This window comes from Chroicocephalus ridibundus, chromosome 4 (assembly GCF_963924245.1).
Source record: "Chroicocephalus ridibundus chromosome 4, bChrRid1.1, whole genome shotgun sequence".
NCBI lineage: Eukaryota > Metazoa > Chordata > Aves > Charadriiformes > Laridae > Chroicocephalus > Chroicocephalus ridibundus.
Window position 1 is genome coordinate 60004510 of NC_086287.1, and position 15780 is coordinate 60020289.

A 15780-nucleotide genomic window follows, 5' to 3' on the forward strand; every position below is an offset into this window, starting at 1 on the left:
AACCAAAATACCCCAAACATTTTTTTTAATGCTTGTTCTTGACTGACTTCATCTTGTGCTTGTCTATTTTGCTAAATGTTAAGGAGTTGTATGAAATCCATGTTTTAGCTACTTGCTGTAATTCTAAGTCTTTGTTTCTGTCTCTGTTTGCCTGAAGTTAAAATGCTCAGTGTCCCGTGTTCTTTAAAAGATGACTTGTGTAATCAATTTCATGTATCTTGCCTTCGTCTGAGCCGACTTATTTTGCCTCAGTATACTGCTGAGAAACTTTCTTTACAAGAGATGGTCCCTAGTACCTTTACAATTAAGAATTTCTTGCCTGAAAATGAAAACAAATAAACAAAAAAACCTGAAACAAAAAAAACCACCCCAGCCCCCTAAAAAACCACCCTGTGAATAAAACTAAGAGAAGCTGTTGGACTTGCTGTTGCATCCATGCATTTCTTTTTAGCATGCTATTTATAGAAGAAGAGGGCCTCACAAACTAATACAGTACTGTTTGCTTTTGTCTTCCAGTGAGGATGAAATGGAGGAAGCAAATGGAAATAACCCTATTGATATTGAAGTCGAACAAAACAAGGAGAGCAAAAAGGAGGTATAATTCTTTTCTTACTACTGTACAAATGAAAGTATTTACTTACTAGCTACTTTGTGTAGAAGCTGACAGTATCTAATTTTCGTTGTGCTTTGTATAGTTGTCATACAAGAAAAGAAGAATTGTCTTCAGAATTATTCTTAGATCAAGACAAGTATAGCCAAATAAGCTGTTATGGATGGAGCTGGGAAAATTTACCATCCCATGATAATGTACTATGTGAATGTTTCTGGTCTCTTTGATTCTCTCTTTGGCTGTGTTAGCTTGAACCACCTTCAGTGATGGTTTAAATCAACCTAACTGGGTGGAGATGGAGTAGGGGCACTTACGTCCCCACTGAGATGGCTTGGTGGAGGGGAAATATGTCCTTTAATCTGTTCTAGGTAGACTAGCAAGGGCGTGTTTATCTACACCTTAGACTCGAAGGTAAATTCCCAATGTACTGAAATCCTCAGCAACAGTTCTGAGGATTTCGGTGGTACCAGGATTGCAACTCCAGTGATGAACAGGAAAGGAAAAAGCTTTTGTGTGGCCAGTTCATTTTGTCTGGCAGAGGGGCCTTAACCTGTTGTTACGCGCAGAATATTTTGTCTACTTAAAATGTAGTACTTGCACCTTACTTCAAATACTTCATTGTAAGTGGGCATAGAGTTCTGGATGAAAATAGCCACACAAATATAACAGACAGTTTTGAAAACCTAGTGTGATGCTTAACAGGGAAGCGTATACTTATTTTTATGTGTATAACCTGATGGTTATCTGTTACTAAATAAAAGCCTTGCCATTCAGCAGCAGTGTGGGTTTTGTGTGTGAGTGAGTACTACAGGAAGATGTTTACCCTACGGCCTTCTCTCCTTGAATCCTTTCCTCATTTCAAGTAGACTGATTTCTCTCCCGCAGTCATTCTCTTTCCATTTTTTTAAAATTATTTTTTTAAAAGGATATGTGTAGGGAAAAAAAACAACCTAGAAATATTTAAAAACATGATTGCACACAGGCAAAACCAAAGTCTTAGAGCAGCTGCTTTGTCAGTTACTGTCAGTGAAATTAATTCTGAAAAATCACAGTATTCTAGTCTGTTCCTTACCTATGCCAGAGTACTCCTGAGACTTTCCAGAAAAGCCTAGCTTTGCTTCCACTGAAGGAACCAGCATCCCTGATGACTTCCTAGGAGCAGAAGGGCTGTGGAGCCACATGTATTCACCTTTACGATAAGCTGAGTTCTCAAAAGCCTCAGCAGCACCCAAACTGGGAGGGTTCTCTCTTGGCTAAGTTGCAGCTGCGTACTGCAGCTCTCCAGTGTGTCTTGTAAATAATTAATATTATCATCTCATTTCCCATTATTTTAATAAATGTCCAAGTTTAAATTGCTCCGTAAACTCTTTGAAACCTTGCATCTGTAAGAGAGCTCCCTTCAATCCCTTTTATTCTTGCTTCCTTCCCTACCAATGCTGGCATGCTCTGAACTTGCTGCGGAGGAGGGAAAGGCATTTCTTCACCAACTTGGGCCACCTCTGTTGTAAGACCAAACCAGAGCAGATGTCTGATGGCTACCATCAAGACGTTTTTGTAGAAAGTCTTGTATGGGCTGTGTGCCCTCCCTGTCACATTAATACAGGCCATGGTGCTCTAACCGATCTGAAGGAGATCACCAGAACTCATGGCACATGTGCAGTCTGGCTGTGTATGCAATGGCAGGCAGCCTTGGAGGGGGGGCTCTTCTGGACATGGAATGTACTGGTGGGTAAAAGGAAGCTGCTACCCTGCATAGCCTGTTCAGAGTTGATTTGATTGGATTTTTGCAGTACCTGCGCCTGGGGCTGATTGAAAATGCCTTGAGAAAGAGAGCAGATATCCAGGAGGGGAATATGTTCTTTCTTGATAGTTGTGTTTCTTTTAATGACGTGGTCAGATGTGCAGGCGTGGTGATGTACCACTAGCCCAGGACTCTTACCGTAAAGAACCTCCTTGTCCCAACCCCGCAGAGATGGTTTTTCCAGCTCTGAGACATGTCGCTTACTGTATGACTTGCCGAGTAATACTGGGATTTCTCAGAGTATCTGAAATCTCTCATCTGTTTCCTCTTTTGGGGATCATTGGAGGAGGAATCTTCCCTTTTTAGTACTTTCAGTGTTAGTGCAACAGTTCAGGTTTCCTCAGACTGTAACTCCATAATACTGAGGTCATGAGCTGGAGCTGGTTTCTCCACATCTTCCCTGTTCCTGGAAATGCCTCCCATTTTATCCTCTACTTTTACATGGCTTGAGATAGCTTGGTCTTTTTTCTTTTTACACAGTGAAATCTGAGGAATGGAACCTTGTTTGTACGAAGGGGTTTGTAAGACTGAAGTGCGCCGATAGCAGTGTCAACATCTAAATAAACAGAGGAGCACTGCTAAATCCCTGCATTTTAATTTTCCCTGGTTTTCATGAATTGATTTAATTCTAGCGAGATGTGTGTGGCCAGGAAAGCAAGAGTTTCCAAGATAGGGTAGACATTCAAATTTTCAGAGCCTGCACAATATCACTGAGCCCTAGAGGCGTTTGGAGCTGTCAAAAACTTCTTGTCCACAACACAAAAGAGCTTCACATTCTTTGAACTGTGTAAAACAATCATTTGAAACTGCTTTCATTTTTTCCTTAATGTTTGGGCTTCTTGGATATTTGCACTGCAGGCATTGCATGTTGGTCAACCTACAGCCTGAACCTGATGTGAGGCATTACTGACTGCATGACCCTATGAAATTCTGTATGTAGATGAAATATGAATAAATCTGACATGTCTCTCTATGTTGAATAATTTACCTGGCTCAGCTATCAAAGTGCTTGCTTCTGAGGAGGAGTGCAGAGCTTACCTCGCTCGTTCATAGCTAAACCAGTCTGGTTTCTCCTGCTCCCCACTCCCTTCTGCAAAAGGACATAGGGTATCCATCCTGCAACAGCAATAGTTACTTCTTGCTCCTGGACTTGCCTTAGGCATTGTCTCTCATGGAGTCCTTTGCACTAAAGGAGGGAAGAAAAAGGTTGAGAACAGGCAATTGTCTGCGTTACTGCTCCTGTGTGGCTCTTGCTGTTGAGCCCATGAAAAGGGAGGGTGCAAGCTTTTATCTGCTGGCAGCTGTGCTGGCATCCTCCAGCCTCCGGGAGGCAGAGCATCATGATTACATGGGGCTTTGTGCTCAACCTTGTGTGGGTTTGAATGAGAGAATTTTAATGTTCACTAATGAGCAAATGCCGCAAACTGTGTAGAAACTACATGTAGCTGCAAATTAGGAGGGAAACAATACCGCTAAGTGAAGCCAAAGTGTTTAAAGCTGGCAGTGATCAAGTAGAGGATTTCAGATGTGCGGCCTCCCCTCTCTGCTTTTTCTCTCCCCATCACCCTTCTTCTGTTCTGTGTTCTTGGCCAAGCTCCAGCCACTGGGCAATAAATCTTGGGTCTGAGTTGCTTGTTGAAAATAACTTCTGGAAGAAATGGTTTTGGTATTAAACAATCGGATGTGCTCTTGAAGTATGTGTAGTATAGGGTCCTAGCTAATCAGCCTGTTAGAGGTGTGCGCCTAATTCTTTGCTTTAGGCAGGAGGCATAAAAACAATCAGTGGTGTGTGAAATATTCCCTTTTCCAAAAGAGAATTTGTGGGCAAAACTACATCCGTTTAATGGAACAGTTGATCTATCAGTGCTATGCAAGAAAACTTGGCTTCCAAGAAACTGCGTAATGATCTAAGAATTACTTTGTAGTTGCCTTGCTCCTTTATCCTTAGCCTTTAAATAAATTTGGTTTATTCCTTTCCCTGACACGTAGAAAAATAAGCCTCTGTAAACTCTTCTAGTTGTGTTCTTCCCCTGTCTCCAAACTCCACATTGCTTCCTTCTGGTGTTCAGTTAAACCGGTGTGTTCAGGCCTGGTGATGAAAGCAAGAAGAAAGGTTTTGGAGCATTTCAAAATAACCAGAATATTTAACTGCTGGAAAATTGGGCAAAGAACACAACCAGTATCTCTGTAAATACTGAAAGTTGCCTAGAAGAATGGAGAGATTTCTATAAGACAGTGTTTGTATGACATTGCTTAAAGCAAAAAATGTCATCATCTTTGCAACCTACCTTTTTCATTCTCCAACCTTTGACGATGGCTAAAAGCCATAGAATCACGGGATGGTTTGAGTTGGAGGGGACCATTAAAGCTCATCTAGTTTTGTAAAACAACTGTTGTTTGCCAGGTGCCGCCCGCTGAAACTGTTCCTCAGGTGAAGAAGGAGAAGCACAGTACGCAGGCCAAGAACAGAGCAAAGAGGAAACCTCCCAAAGGAATGTTCCTTTCCCAAGAAGATGTGGAGGCCGTTTCTGCCAATGCAACAGCTGCTACCACTGTACTTAGACAACTGGACATGGAATTAGTCTCAATCAAGCGACAGGTATGAATGGGATAGTTCAAGAATAACTGCTGTTTTGCCTATCGCAGTCTGCAAAGTTCACAGGAATTTGTAGCTTGACGGTGGGGATGCACATCATTATGTGGCTTAATTGATACAGCCCTGTGCTATAAACTAATGCAGCCCTGTGTTTTACATCTCTCTTATTTTGGTTCTATGGGCAAGCTGACTTTATACATGAAGTGAAGCAAAAAAGTCCATAGTACTGACTTGAAGGAACAATTGTTGGTGCTTAGTATTTCTTGCAGTTCAGAGTTCCTTATATTTTAGCTAGGAACTTCCCTCAGATGACATTTGGTTCCAGCAGTATCTGATTTCCATATGCAACAGTCGGTTTCCTTTGCCTTTTCATATGGTGCTTTTGGAACAGGCAGATACATTTGTTTTATTCTTTCTTAGACAGGCATCATACAAACTTTCCTACGTACCTTTTGCTTCCCTGATGGATCTGCCTTTTAAACAAATGTTTTTCAATATCTGTTAGTAAAGACAGGTTTACTACGTGAGTCTGTTTTCTAGATCTGAACATTTTCACTGTTTCTAAAGCAGAGATCTGGCTCAAGCTCTTTATTAAACTTAATAGAATTGGTATTTTGGCCTGAAGCCTTTTTCTTGGCACTCTGGGAGAAGCGGAGCTCTCAAGCAGTCTTTGATTCATTACTTGCTGTGAACAGGGCCTTTCTTTTTATGCTGGGCTTCATACAGACCTCAAAGTTGGGGCAATTCTTGCTCCAAATAACTTGCAGATAAGATAGAATAATTTAAATGGGATCTCCTGATGTGTCTGCTGCCCCTGCATTCCATTATTCCAATATAACAAACCTTTTTGGAAAATGGAGGTTGTGAGGAAAAACTGGAATGCTGAGCTTGTAGGGTTCCTGCTGGGGCTGCTGGAAGAAGACTCGTCCAAAGATTATTTTTTTCTGATCCTTGTTAAAGGGATGAAACTTTCTTTTCAGATTCAGAATATCAAACAGACAAACAGCGCGCTCAAAGAAAAACTTGAAGGTGGTATAGAACAATACAGACTTCCAGAGGTAGGATCATTTTCTGACCCTTGTTTATTGTGGGGATAAATGCTAATCCGTGTTTACATACCAGGGCTATTCTTGTGTCCAGTAAACTGGGAACAATGTCCTGTTAGTTGTCAGTGTGAATCAAGACCATGACCGTATTCGCTGTTGTTGTGTAATGGAAATGGGAGATGGGGAGAAAGTAAGAGCAGTGTTTAACATGCAAAAGTGGTTTCTAACAAAAGGACAGGTATCTCAGATATACCATGTTTTGTCAGTGTTGTATCTGTGTGCCCTTGTGAGAGCAGTCATTGCTTTTCTCTACATACTGAGAAATGTAGGAGAGGATGTTAAAGGCCCATCTTTCTCTTGGCACTTAGTGCTTTTGCTGTTTTCTTTCCAACTCTGGTACCTCGTGCTGGAAATAATTTGGCCAAGATTACAGGGGGTGTCTGTGATAAAAACAAGTAGGTGCTTTGGAAGAGTGTGGCTCTTAGTTATCTGCTCAGACCATTCCCTATCTGTTTGTATTACTGTGGCTTACAGGCTTGGTGTATGTCACAGTTAACTGAAAGGACGCCATACGCAGTTCTTTGTTGAAAACATTGTTGCTACTAAAAGGAATGATATAGTTTGACTAACAGTTAATTCCTTGTGTTTTTGTGAGCTTAGATGCAAGTGAAAGTTGTTGCTTATGTAAATGAAGTTACCTGATTATTTTTTGATGTCTAGGTTGTTCAGAAATTTAATGCACGTTGGACCACAGATGAGCAGCTTCTTGCTGTGCAAGGTATGGCACTACAAATCTATTTGTACTTCAGTTGGTGATAATCAAAACTCTGCTGCATTTCAGAGCTGTGTTTCCCTTCAGCGACTAATGAAAGATTTTGATGTTGCTGTGTACTTAATGCCCAAAGAATGGAATTGAACAAGGAAATAGTGTCACTGCCCCCCCCCGCCCCGCCCCGGCAGTATAAATTGCACCATACGAATGTTTGCGAATAATCTCCCCTTGTACAAGCTTTCAGAAAGTGAAACTCTACTGGAGTCCCTGCTATGCCCTTTGCCTGCATAACTTCTCAAGTAGTACACAGGTTTACACAGGTCTTTTAGATTTGGCTCTGCCCATCTTTACTATACCTCTGTTCTCTTCTCTAGGGCTATTCTTAACTGTGTCTCTTGCCCAATTTAGACTTTTTTTTTTTTTTTTGCTGGATTAATCTGAGAAAGGCACGAAAACTTGACAGAAGTTCAGCTTTGGATCCTTATGCTGTGACTTGAGCCTGGTTTGTGGTCTTTGTGGAAATAACACATTGCTTTTGTTTTTGTTGCTTTTAGCAATCAGGAAATATGGCCGAGACTTTCAGGCAATCTCTGATGTGATTGGAAACAAATCTGTGGTGCAAGTGAAAAACTTTTTTGTAAATTATCGACGTCGTTTCAACATAGATGAAGTTCTACAGGAGTGGGAAGCAGAGCATGGCAAAGAGGAGACAAATGGAACCAATAGCCAGAAGCCTGTAAAATCCCCTGATAATTCCACTAAAATGTCCGAAGAGGAAGATGAGGTAAATCCAATTTAAAAATCGCATAAAATTCCCCATCCGAGATGAGTTCAGATAGATGTGTATAGATGCACTCTTTGCAAAAGCGATTTTTGACAATCTTCAATCTGAGCGTATTTCACTTCCTCTGGATATGCAGATTCCAGTACTGATTTTGGGAACTGGGAGTTCCAGACATATATGAAAGTGGAAAGAGAACAGTTAATTTGCAGCCCTCTGACAGTATCTGTATCTCATCAGCACATGGACATTTTAATGCCTGTCGCTGCCAAAATCCCATACATCTTTATCTCATTTGGATGTTTTCCCTGCATGTAGTTGTCCAAGCTGTTCTAGGTTTGGCTTTGTGGGTCCCTACAGTCTTCTGAGGCAAATATCGCTCTTTCATTTTTGACAATGGAGTGGTTTCACTTGGGGGAAGGGAAGAAAGCTATAAACAAGGCGAGTGTGTGAAACTGTTCACTCTGGAATTACCTAGAGGCAAAGTTTCCTTGATTTTACAGCAGTTTCTGTGAAGACAGAAATTCTAGAAACAGCCTCTCCTTGATGGAGCTTCACGGAGTTAACACTTCTCCAAAGACAACGTGTGTTTGAAGTTAACTAAGAGACTGTAGAGTGTTTAAATATGAAAGTTAGTTACAACAGTGTAATATTAACACAGTCTTACAAAAGAAAAGCCCGCTAGAGGTTTGCATGTTAAAAATGTCTGATCTAGGACTCCCTTTGGCCTAATTTTATAAGACAGCTTGGCGCAAAAGCTGTATCTTCTAAATGCAAGCACAGTCAACAGCGTAAGGCTGATTTTGGTCTCACACGGACTAAAGACTTCTCAGTGTACTGCATATTTTTGTTGCCCCGATTGTGGTTGGCTCACTTGTACGTTGCCGTTCAGACACTTGGAGAGCAGAACTTCATTGCTTCACAAATCCTAATGATGTGTTATTCAAAGATGCTTACATCTTGGGACTAGGTCCAAAGGTATGACAGAAGAACAAAACCAAACTCAAAAAAAATTGCCTCCTCAGAAGGGTGTGAGTGAAATTGTCCCATTCTTACAGAATTGAGAGGTGGAGCAGAGAAGCGATGGTACTAGTAGATAGCCAGTCATTTGAAAGACAGGTGGCTCGTGTCACTGCCTCTTCCTGTGACCAGTAGAGTTGTATCTGTTGGCAGCGAAGAGCTTTTTTTTTTTTTTTTTTTTTTTTCTGAGCCCTCTGAGGTTCTTCCTGGCTTTAAATACACCGTTGCTCCTGAAAGTTAGAGCCAAGAAAGAGGAGCCTCACTTGAGATAGGAAGGAAATGGTTACAGCAGGAACTGGAGTGTGCTGATGTGGCCAAGTGTGTGGATACTGGAGCGATATGTATCCCAGACAAGTTAGCAGAGGAGGAGGAGGGAGAGTGGAGACATGACAGCAAGGTTTGGTGAATGACTGGTAGAGCAAGAGTCATGATCCCCAAACCAGTCATGGAAAGTGCCAAGCACTGAGTGGTGGAAAGGGGACCAAAACAACAGGCTGCTGGGAATAGTTGCAAAGCCTAGAGAAAAGGCAGCTATTGCGAGAGTCAAGCAGTTCACTGCGCCCTGCAGTATGGTAAGGGATGAGGGTAGAGCCTGCCTGCACCAGGCTGATGCAGGCAGGAACCAGGCAGCGTGGCAGTGAGCCGCCAGCTGTGACATACCCTGTATACCTTACATGAGCACCGTGTGGCTTGTGGTTCTCGTTGAAGCCTGTTCTGGACAGTAGGAACTGATGTGTCATGGCTAGGAGGAGGAAGGTGCTGGCAGCATGGAGAGGATTTTAACTAACCAAGCCTGCAGCTTTTTATAAAAATGCACAAGGGAAGGGACATAAGGGTGTTGCACAGCGGACATCTAATGGCCACCATGCTCTGAGTGCATCAGACATTGCCTCTCGGGCTGACTATAAATGTGGTGCTCCTGCCTTCAGAGGTAACATAAGCACAGTGCTGACTGGGTGCCCGTCTGAGCACTTCTGGGTACAAAGTGAAATGTCATTGGGATTATCACCTAAGCACTTGCACTGATGGCTGGTCAAAGTCAGGTGGAGTCAGTCAGCGGTAGCCAGGAGAAGATTTTGCTGGCCTAACCCTGCAGTCCCTCAGGTGCTTTCTCCCTGGCATGCCTTGTCTGCCTGCCTGCCAACCTAGTAAAAACTTTGTCAGCCCTCTGACTGCTCTGGGCTTTCCCCTTCAGTATGTTTTCATAGCAAGCGGCCACAGTTCTGTTTTTTGGGTTGTTTTTTTTTTTGTGAAGGGGGGAGGCGAGACTGCTGATTATAAAGCAGCCTCAACCCCAGTCTTAATTCTTGCATGTTTGTACTCCCAGCAAATTCCAGTGCGGCTCATAATAGGGGAAGCTGCTGTGATTCCTCCCATGTGCCAGGGTTGTCACTTTCAGTACGGTGGATCTGGGGTGAAGTTTGGAGATGCAAGAAAGCCTATGTGTATTCATTTTTAAACTAAACGTCTCCTTTTTCTCCCCCCTCCCCCTTCCCTCCAGGCTACTTCTGTTCTTGATGTCAGATATGCATCTGCTTCGTGAGAAGGTGCTGTAGCCTAGAACAATTTGTGTTGACTACTGTGTTATCCAGGATATCAGGTATTAGCAAACCTCAGACAGCCATCTGCATCATATCTGTGGACAAGCAGCTATTACCAAAAAAAAGGCAAACGCTTCCAGTCCTGTGCTACATCTGCCTTAATCTCCCCTCATTCCTCCATACTGCCTCCACTTTCTTTCAAAAGCACCCAGGTAGCTCAGCTCTCCATTTCATCAACGTCCTGCTTAAGCATGGGGATTCCTAGAACCAGTAACACCTGTCTGTAAATTTTGACCAACCTGCAAAACAAGGAGCTCCTTAGCAGCCCCACAGTAACTCTACACATTAGGAGTTCTTATAATACTTGGTCCGTAGGGTATAAGTACGTATTGCTGCATGGCCTTGTGGTCTCCGCTTCCTGTGTATTCTTACGATGACACTATTATTAGCGAGCTTTCTATAAAGGAGAGGGCTGTGCACATGCCAGTGGTGTCAGGTTTGTTCTGAAATGACAGGGCATGTTAACAAGCAATCTTGAATAATGCGAAGTGATAGGAGATGTTATTTCTAAGGTTTGGTCAGTCCAAGGTTGTAAACGTAACTCATTACACTTCTGGTTTGTGCAATTCTTTCCACTGTATTTGTGTGTTCTTGCTTCATAGAAAGCTCCCTAATTGAGCATTTTATTCCTGTATATTTTAATGGCTTTTATTTAGTGCAAAAGGGAATACGTAACCTGAACCTGTTTGATACGCTATTTAACCCCTGGCATTCAGCATTTGCATTGTAACTTGTTAAATGAGTGCTACACAACTTTCTTTTTCCTGATCCTCTGCGGGATTAAGTCAAAACAACTTTCTCTGGTGCCTCTCCTTTGGAATATGTGCCTTTTTACATTTGGCTACCATAGGTCACTTTCTGTCCCAGTGTCTCATTCCTCTTCAGAGCGCTGTTTGCCAAAGACATCAAACTACTTCTCCCATTGGAAGTCTGGACGAGGGTTGGAGTACAAAATTCAACCTTCCGGTAGTTTTTGGTCTCTTGGAAGTTTAATGGAGAAGAACTGGGTTAATTTCATTGGCCATTTTAACCCTTCTGAAGCACACACCGCTTTCATGTTCTGAACCAAAATATGCAATTTAAAATCTAAGAGGTGCTTTTCCAAATACTTGGTGCATGCAGCTTTCAAATCCCCCAGCCCTCTGCTCGGATGACCTGTGCTGTGGCCTCTCTAGCTGGCTTGAACTGGAGCTGTTCCTCAAAGTCCCGTATGAGGACTTTGCACCTTGAACAAGGGAGTTGCTGGCTGCCGAGCAGAGAGCGTTCAGAGAAGCTAGAAGCAGCAGTATTACTTCTTTTCCAGTGGAAAGCTGCAAAATAACACTAGTCACAAAGCATTTAAAAATGGTTAATTTCATGATCTTGGAAGAAACCGCCGTGTGTCTTTGCAGGTGGAAAAAAGGACCTTCTTTGCCTCTCTTTCTCTACAGAGGGTTGAAGCCAAGACGGCACACAGCAATGTGCGGCACCAGCCTCCTAACACAACCTGAAATGAGCTAGTCCACGTCCTGGCCTGCAGCTGAGGTGCTGCAAGCTCTGAGTCTAGCCCCGAACTTGGTGCTGATGTTTGAGCTGCTGGGCTGTGCCGGACTGTGTGCTGTGAGGGCTCTGCTCTCTGTACCTAAAGGAGGTAGGCTAATGCCAGCTGGCTGACGGAGCCAGCTCTGCCTGCACCTCCTGCAGCGGAGACACAACCCAAGGAAAGGCGGAGGAGGTAGCCTCCTGTACCACCAAGGTGGTCTCCTCCTTGGGCCTTGTGTGAGGAGCGTAATTCAACATCAGAAATTGAGCAACAGTGCCCAGGCGAAGGAGCAGATAGGCATTTCTCAGGGCGGGCTAGAGCGCGGAGCCCAAAAAGGGCCTGTTTCAGCCACTTTGCAGCTGTTTCATTTTGGTCGCTCCAGAGAGATGCTTTGAGGTAGGTGATGGAAGGGAGCTATTCCCTATCCTCTGTGTGGGAAACCTGTAATCCCAAGTTTGTGGCAGTGTCTCTACAGCTGTTCACGTGAACTGGCAGCTCCGTTGTGGCCCTGCAGATGTTCCTTCAGTCCTGTGGCAGTTGGAGTTGGGAGTCTCTTGTGGGAAAGGACACTAGTTGTTAGCCAGTGTGAATTAGGATTAAAGACAGGCAAAGAGCACTGTGAATTCAGCTGACAGTTCTGGTATAAAGCAATGCCGCTCATTAGAAATACTCTAGTATTAAACCTCCTGCTGGTACCAATGCACGGAGACAGGACCTCGCCAGTGTGAGAGGGCTGTGTGAGCTTCTATCCCAGCTGGCAAAACTCACCGGGAGAGGCTTCTGCTGACGAGCTAAGTTACCTGTGAGGACTTTCCATCGGTTTTTGCCCTCAAATCTGTCCATCTTGTGATCAGAAAAGTTGTGTTTTGGCTTCATCCCCAAGGGGTAGGGGGAACCATGTATAATTCATGATATTAGGAAGAAAAAAGTTGTTTAATTACTTTTCAGTTGACTGCTATCTTATTGTAGTTGATACATACAATATAATAGCACTGTATTTTAAACGTTTAGTTTTTTACATTCTCTTTAACTATCTTTTTAACTGCAATGAAATAATTTTAGCTTTTGAAAGTTTAAATGGTTTGGTCTTGTTTAGGTGAAGACCCTCTTTTTTTTTTTTTTTTTAAATGGGTCAAGCATTAGGTACATCAACTGGTTGCATTCTAATTAGAAGGGTCCACAAAGATAACTGCATAAGTTAGAATATTCACTTAAATTTTGTTTCTTAAACTATCAATGTGAATGTCATAATTATATATATTTTGTGGAAAATGGGAAATTATTTCTCCTAAGTATAAGTTATTGTGCAAAATATGGTATCGTTAAAGAAAATGATAGTTTAAGTTTTAGTTTTAGAAATCTTAAAGATATAAAAGTGTATTGCATATGCATAAACAAATTTCATTTGTTCTATTTAATTTTTATGTAGTTGTGTAAAGTGCTAGGTAACTTCTTTTTTCGCTTATCCATTAAAACAACCTTGTTACTTGAATATTCGTGTTTAACTGGTTTGAAACAGTGATCAATTTTTGTAATATAACCTTATAACCAAGGGAAAAAAAACAAACAAACCATGCCTCAGTTGTGCTTAACAATACAGCAACAATGTACAATCAGATGCTTAAGACCATAGTAGCCATAACTGGTAGTGCAACCACAGTGGTTGTGTCTTGATAGATTTAATACCAATGGGGATAATGAATTCTTAATATATTTTTACAAGTTTGCAACCAGGAAGACCCCATTAATACCCACGAGAACACTTTTTTAGTCGTTAATATAAGAGTGAAACTCTTATTCTCTTAAAGCAATGTCCTGACAAACATATTTTTTTCCTGTACAAATGCATCTGAAACATTATATTAAAATATGCTCATTGTCACTTTAAATTTCAGTTTTTATTCTCTAAATCGCTAATATGCTGTTGGTATTCTTGCACACCAAATATGAGCCAAACAGTGCATTACACTAACTTGGTCACTGGATTTGTGAACATAAATCTCCAAGTCAATGAAGCGCAAAAATATCGTAGGAGATTTTTCTGATAATGCATTTTTTCAAATCTGTATAAAATTATGCATTGCCCATTCAGCGATGAGTGGCCTGATATTTACTCTTTTTAAAAAAAAAAAAAAAAAAAAAAAGAAAAATGATTTTTTTTTATTAGCTCCAGCTTGTCTTCAGCAAGTCAAAAATCTCGCGATCTTGTGCAATGCCCCTAAAGCAAATACTTTCTGCCACTCCCTGGATTAATGCAGCTTTTCCTGTTGATAGTAAAGCACAATTGCAGTGAAAGTTACAGTTCAGAAGATGGAAGGTCAGTATAGTCTATGCATGTTGTATAATAATGAGTGTTTACATTCATATTCTCCTAAAATAAAATTTATACTGGAGTGTATAGTATTCCATTATGTAGATTTTATCAATTTTGTTAACTGCTTATAGATTGCTTAAAAGAAGTTTTTTCAAGATTTTAAAAGATGTATAAGGTTAAGTTTGCAAATATAATGGAAATGCTGTATAGCTTTTGAAGTGATAAAATACTCGTTGGGATTTTAAAGAAAGTATGTTGTAAGTAATATTTTAAATGTCTTTTTTGCCTGTTTTCTATTATTCGGCACACTTACTGTGATGAATGTTCATAGCATTATAAAATTGCTTAGCCACTGAAAAGTAACATTTGGTTTTGAATTATTTTACTGTATGAGGAATTATAGTGGGGTAAATTCCTTTGTGAAATTCTACATAATTCATTTTTCTATGATTTCCAATGTTTGCTGACATCAAATAAAATTTTTTCAAGCCATTGATGTAATAAAACACGTAGTAAAACGTTATTGACGTAAAATGTGAATCTGATATGTAATTGGTCCCTTACCTTTTTGGTCAGGAGAACCGACCGGGGCTTGCCCCCTTCCTGTATCGCATCCTCCGCGTGTCGCTGTGCTTGGAGCGCGGGTTAAACTGATAAATGTGCTGAGGACCTGAAGAATAAACTGGTGCCTGCTGCATGCCAAGGGCTAGCACTTCGCTAGCACAAAGATCGGCATCTTTGTCCTGCAATGAAAGGAATGCAGTTGAAATACACGGGAAAAGGTGACTCTTAACCCGGCAAGCTTAGCAGTGTGTAGATGTTGCTGCCACACATGCTCAAAACGGCAGGAAATTTTGCACTGGGCTTCAACCTTGGGATTTTCAGGAAGGGAATATTTTCTCTCTTCACCTGCTGGGTGTAACTGAGCACTAAATGCAGAAGCACAGGTAAGACATTACAGGGCAGTTGGGGGAAAACTGCTGCTTTCAACAGGCAGGGTACCAGCAGGCCTTTCTGAGCCCGGGAGTTAGCACAGGACAGATGACAAGGAGTTTTCTGCTTTGCTCACACGTGTTAGACGCAGCAGAACTAATACAGCAAGATTCCGCGGTGGTTTCCAATGCTGTAGCGTATGGAGGGCAGGAATTAGTCATGCCTGCCTTTATTGTAAAGCAAAGTGGGGTGGGGAAGGAGAGATGGGCTTGGGGTTTTGGAAGCATGGACAGCATTTTTAAGAGTTGAGGGTGTTTCCTTACTGGAAAGCATCTTTGTAATTTTCCTGGTGGTGGAGAATACGGTACCAGTATTGTGAAGTAGTAATCTGCTTTTTTAGCAGAGTTGTTTGACTCTTTCAGCCCTTAACCTTCAATACAAACCAGCCCTTCCTGCCCCTCTGCCCCCCGAACCCCAAAGTAAAACAAAAAAAAACCCCAAAACAACAAAAAAACCCCAAACCCTAAACAACCAAACGAATAAAAGAAGGAACTTCCCCCTCCCTTCGATGGGGGAGCATGAGCCAGGTGAGGAAATCGGGACTCCCTCTGCCCAAACGCATCCGAGGAGTGCAGAAGCAAAGGTGAAGTACTGGTAATGCTACTGTTCTTAAAAACAGAGGTCCCACATTTCTGCCTGGTAACGGTACGTGTTTGTAAATGGGAAAGCAGTGTTGAATTAGCGCTGAATGGAGTTTAAATGGTGTATTTAGTATTCCTGATAG

General features: G+C 41.9%; 1 protein-coding gene across 1 annotated transcript in view; it reads left to right on the forward strand.

The window, feature by feature from the left end:
* RCOR1 (REST corepressor 1) overlaps nucleotides 1-14586 on the forward strand; it is an 88321-nt gene extending 73735 nt beyond the window's left edge. The window contains exons 7-12 of the mRNA XM_063333082.1: nucleotides 517-595; nucleotides 4816-5010; nucleotides 5988-6065; nucleotides 6774-6831; nucleotides 7380-7609; nucleotides 10128-14586. Of these exons, the coding sequence (XP_063189152.1) occupies nucleotides 517-595; nucleotides 4816-5010; nucleotides 5988-6065; nucleotides 6774-6831; nucleotides 7380-7609; nucleotides 10128-10169 (682 nt within the window). The 3' untranslated portion in view covers nucleotides 10170-14586. The remainder of the gene's footprint in view (nucleotides 1-516; nucleotides 596-4815; nucleotides 5011-5987; nucleotides 6066-6773; nucleotides 6832-7379; nucleotides 7610-10127) is intronic.
* The last annotated feature ends 1194 nt before the right edge of the window (nucleotides 14587-15780 follow it).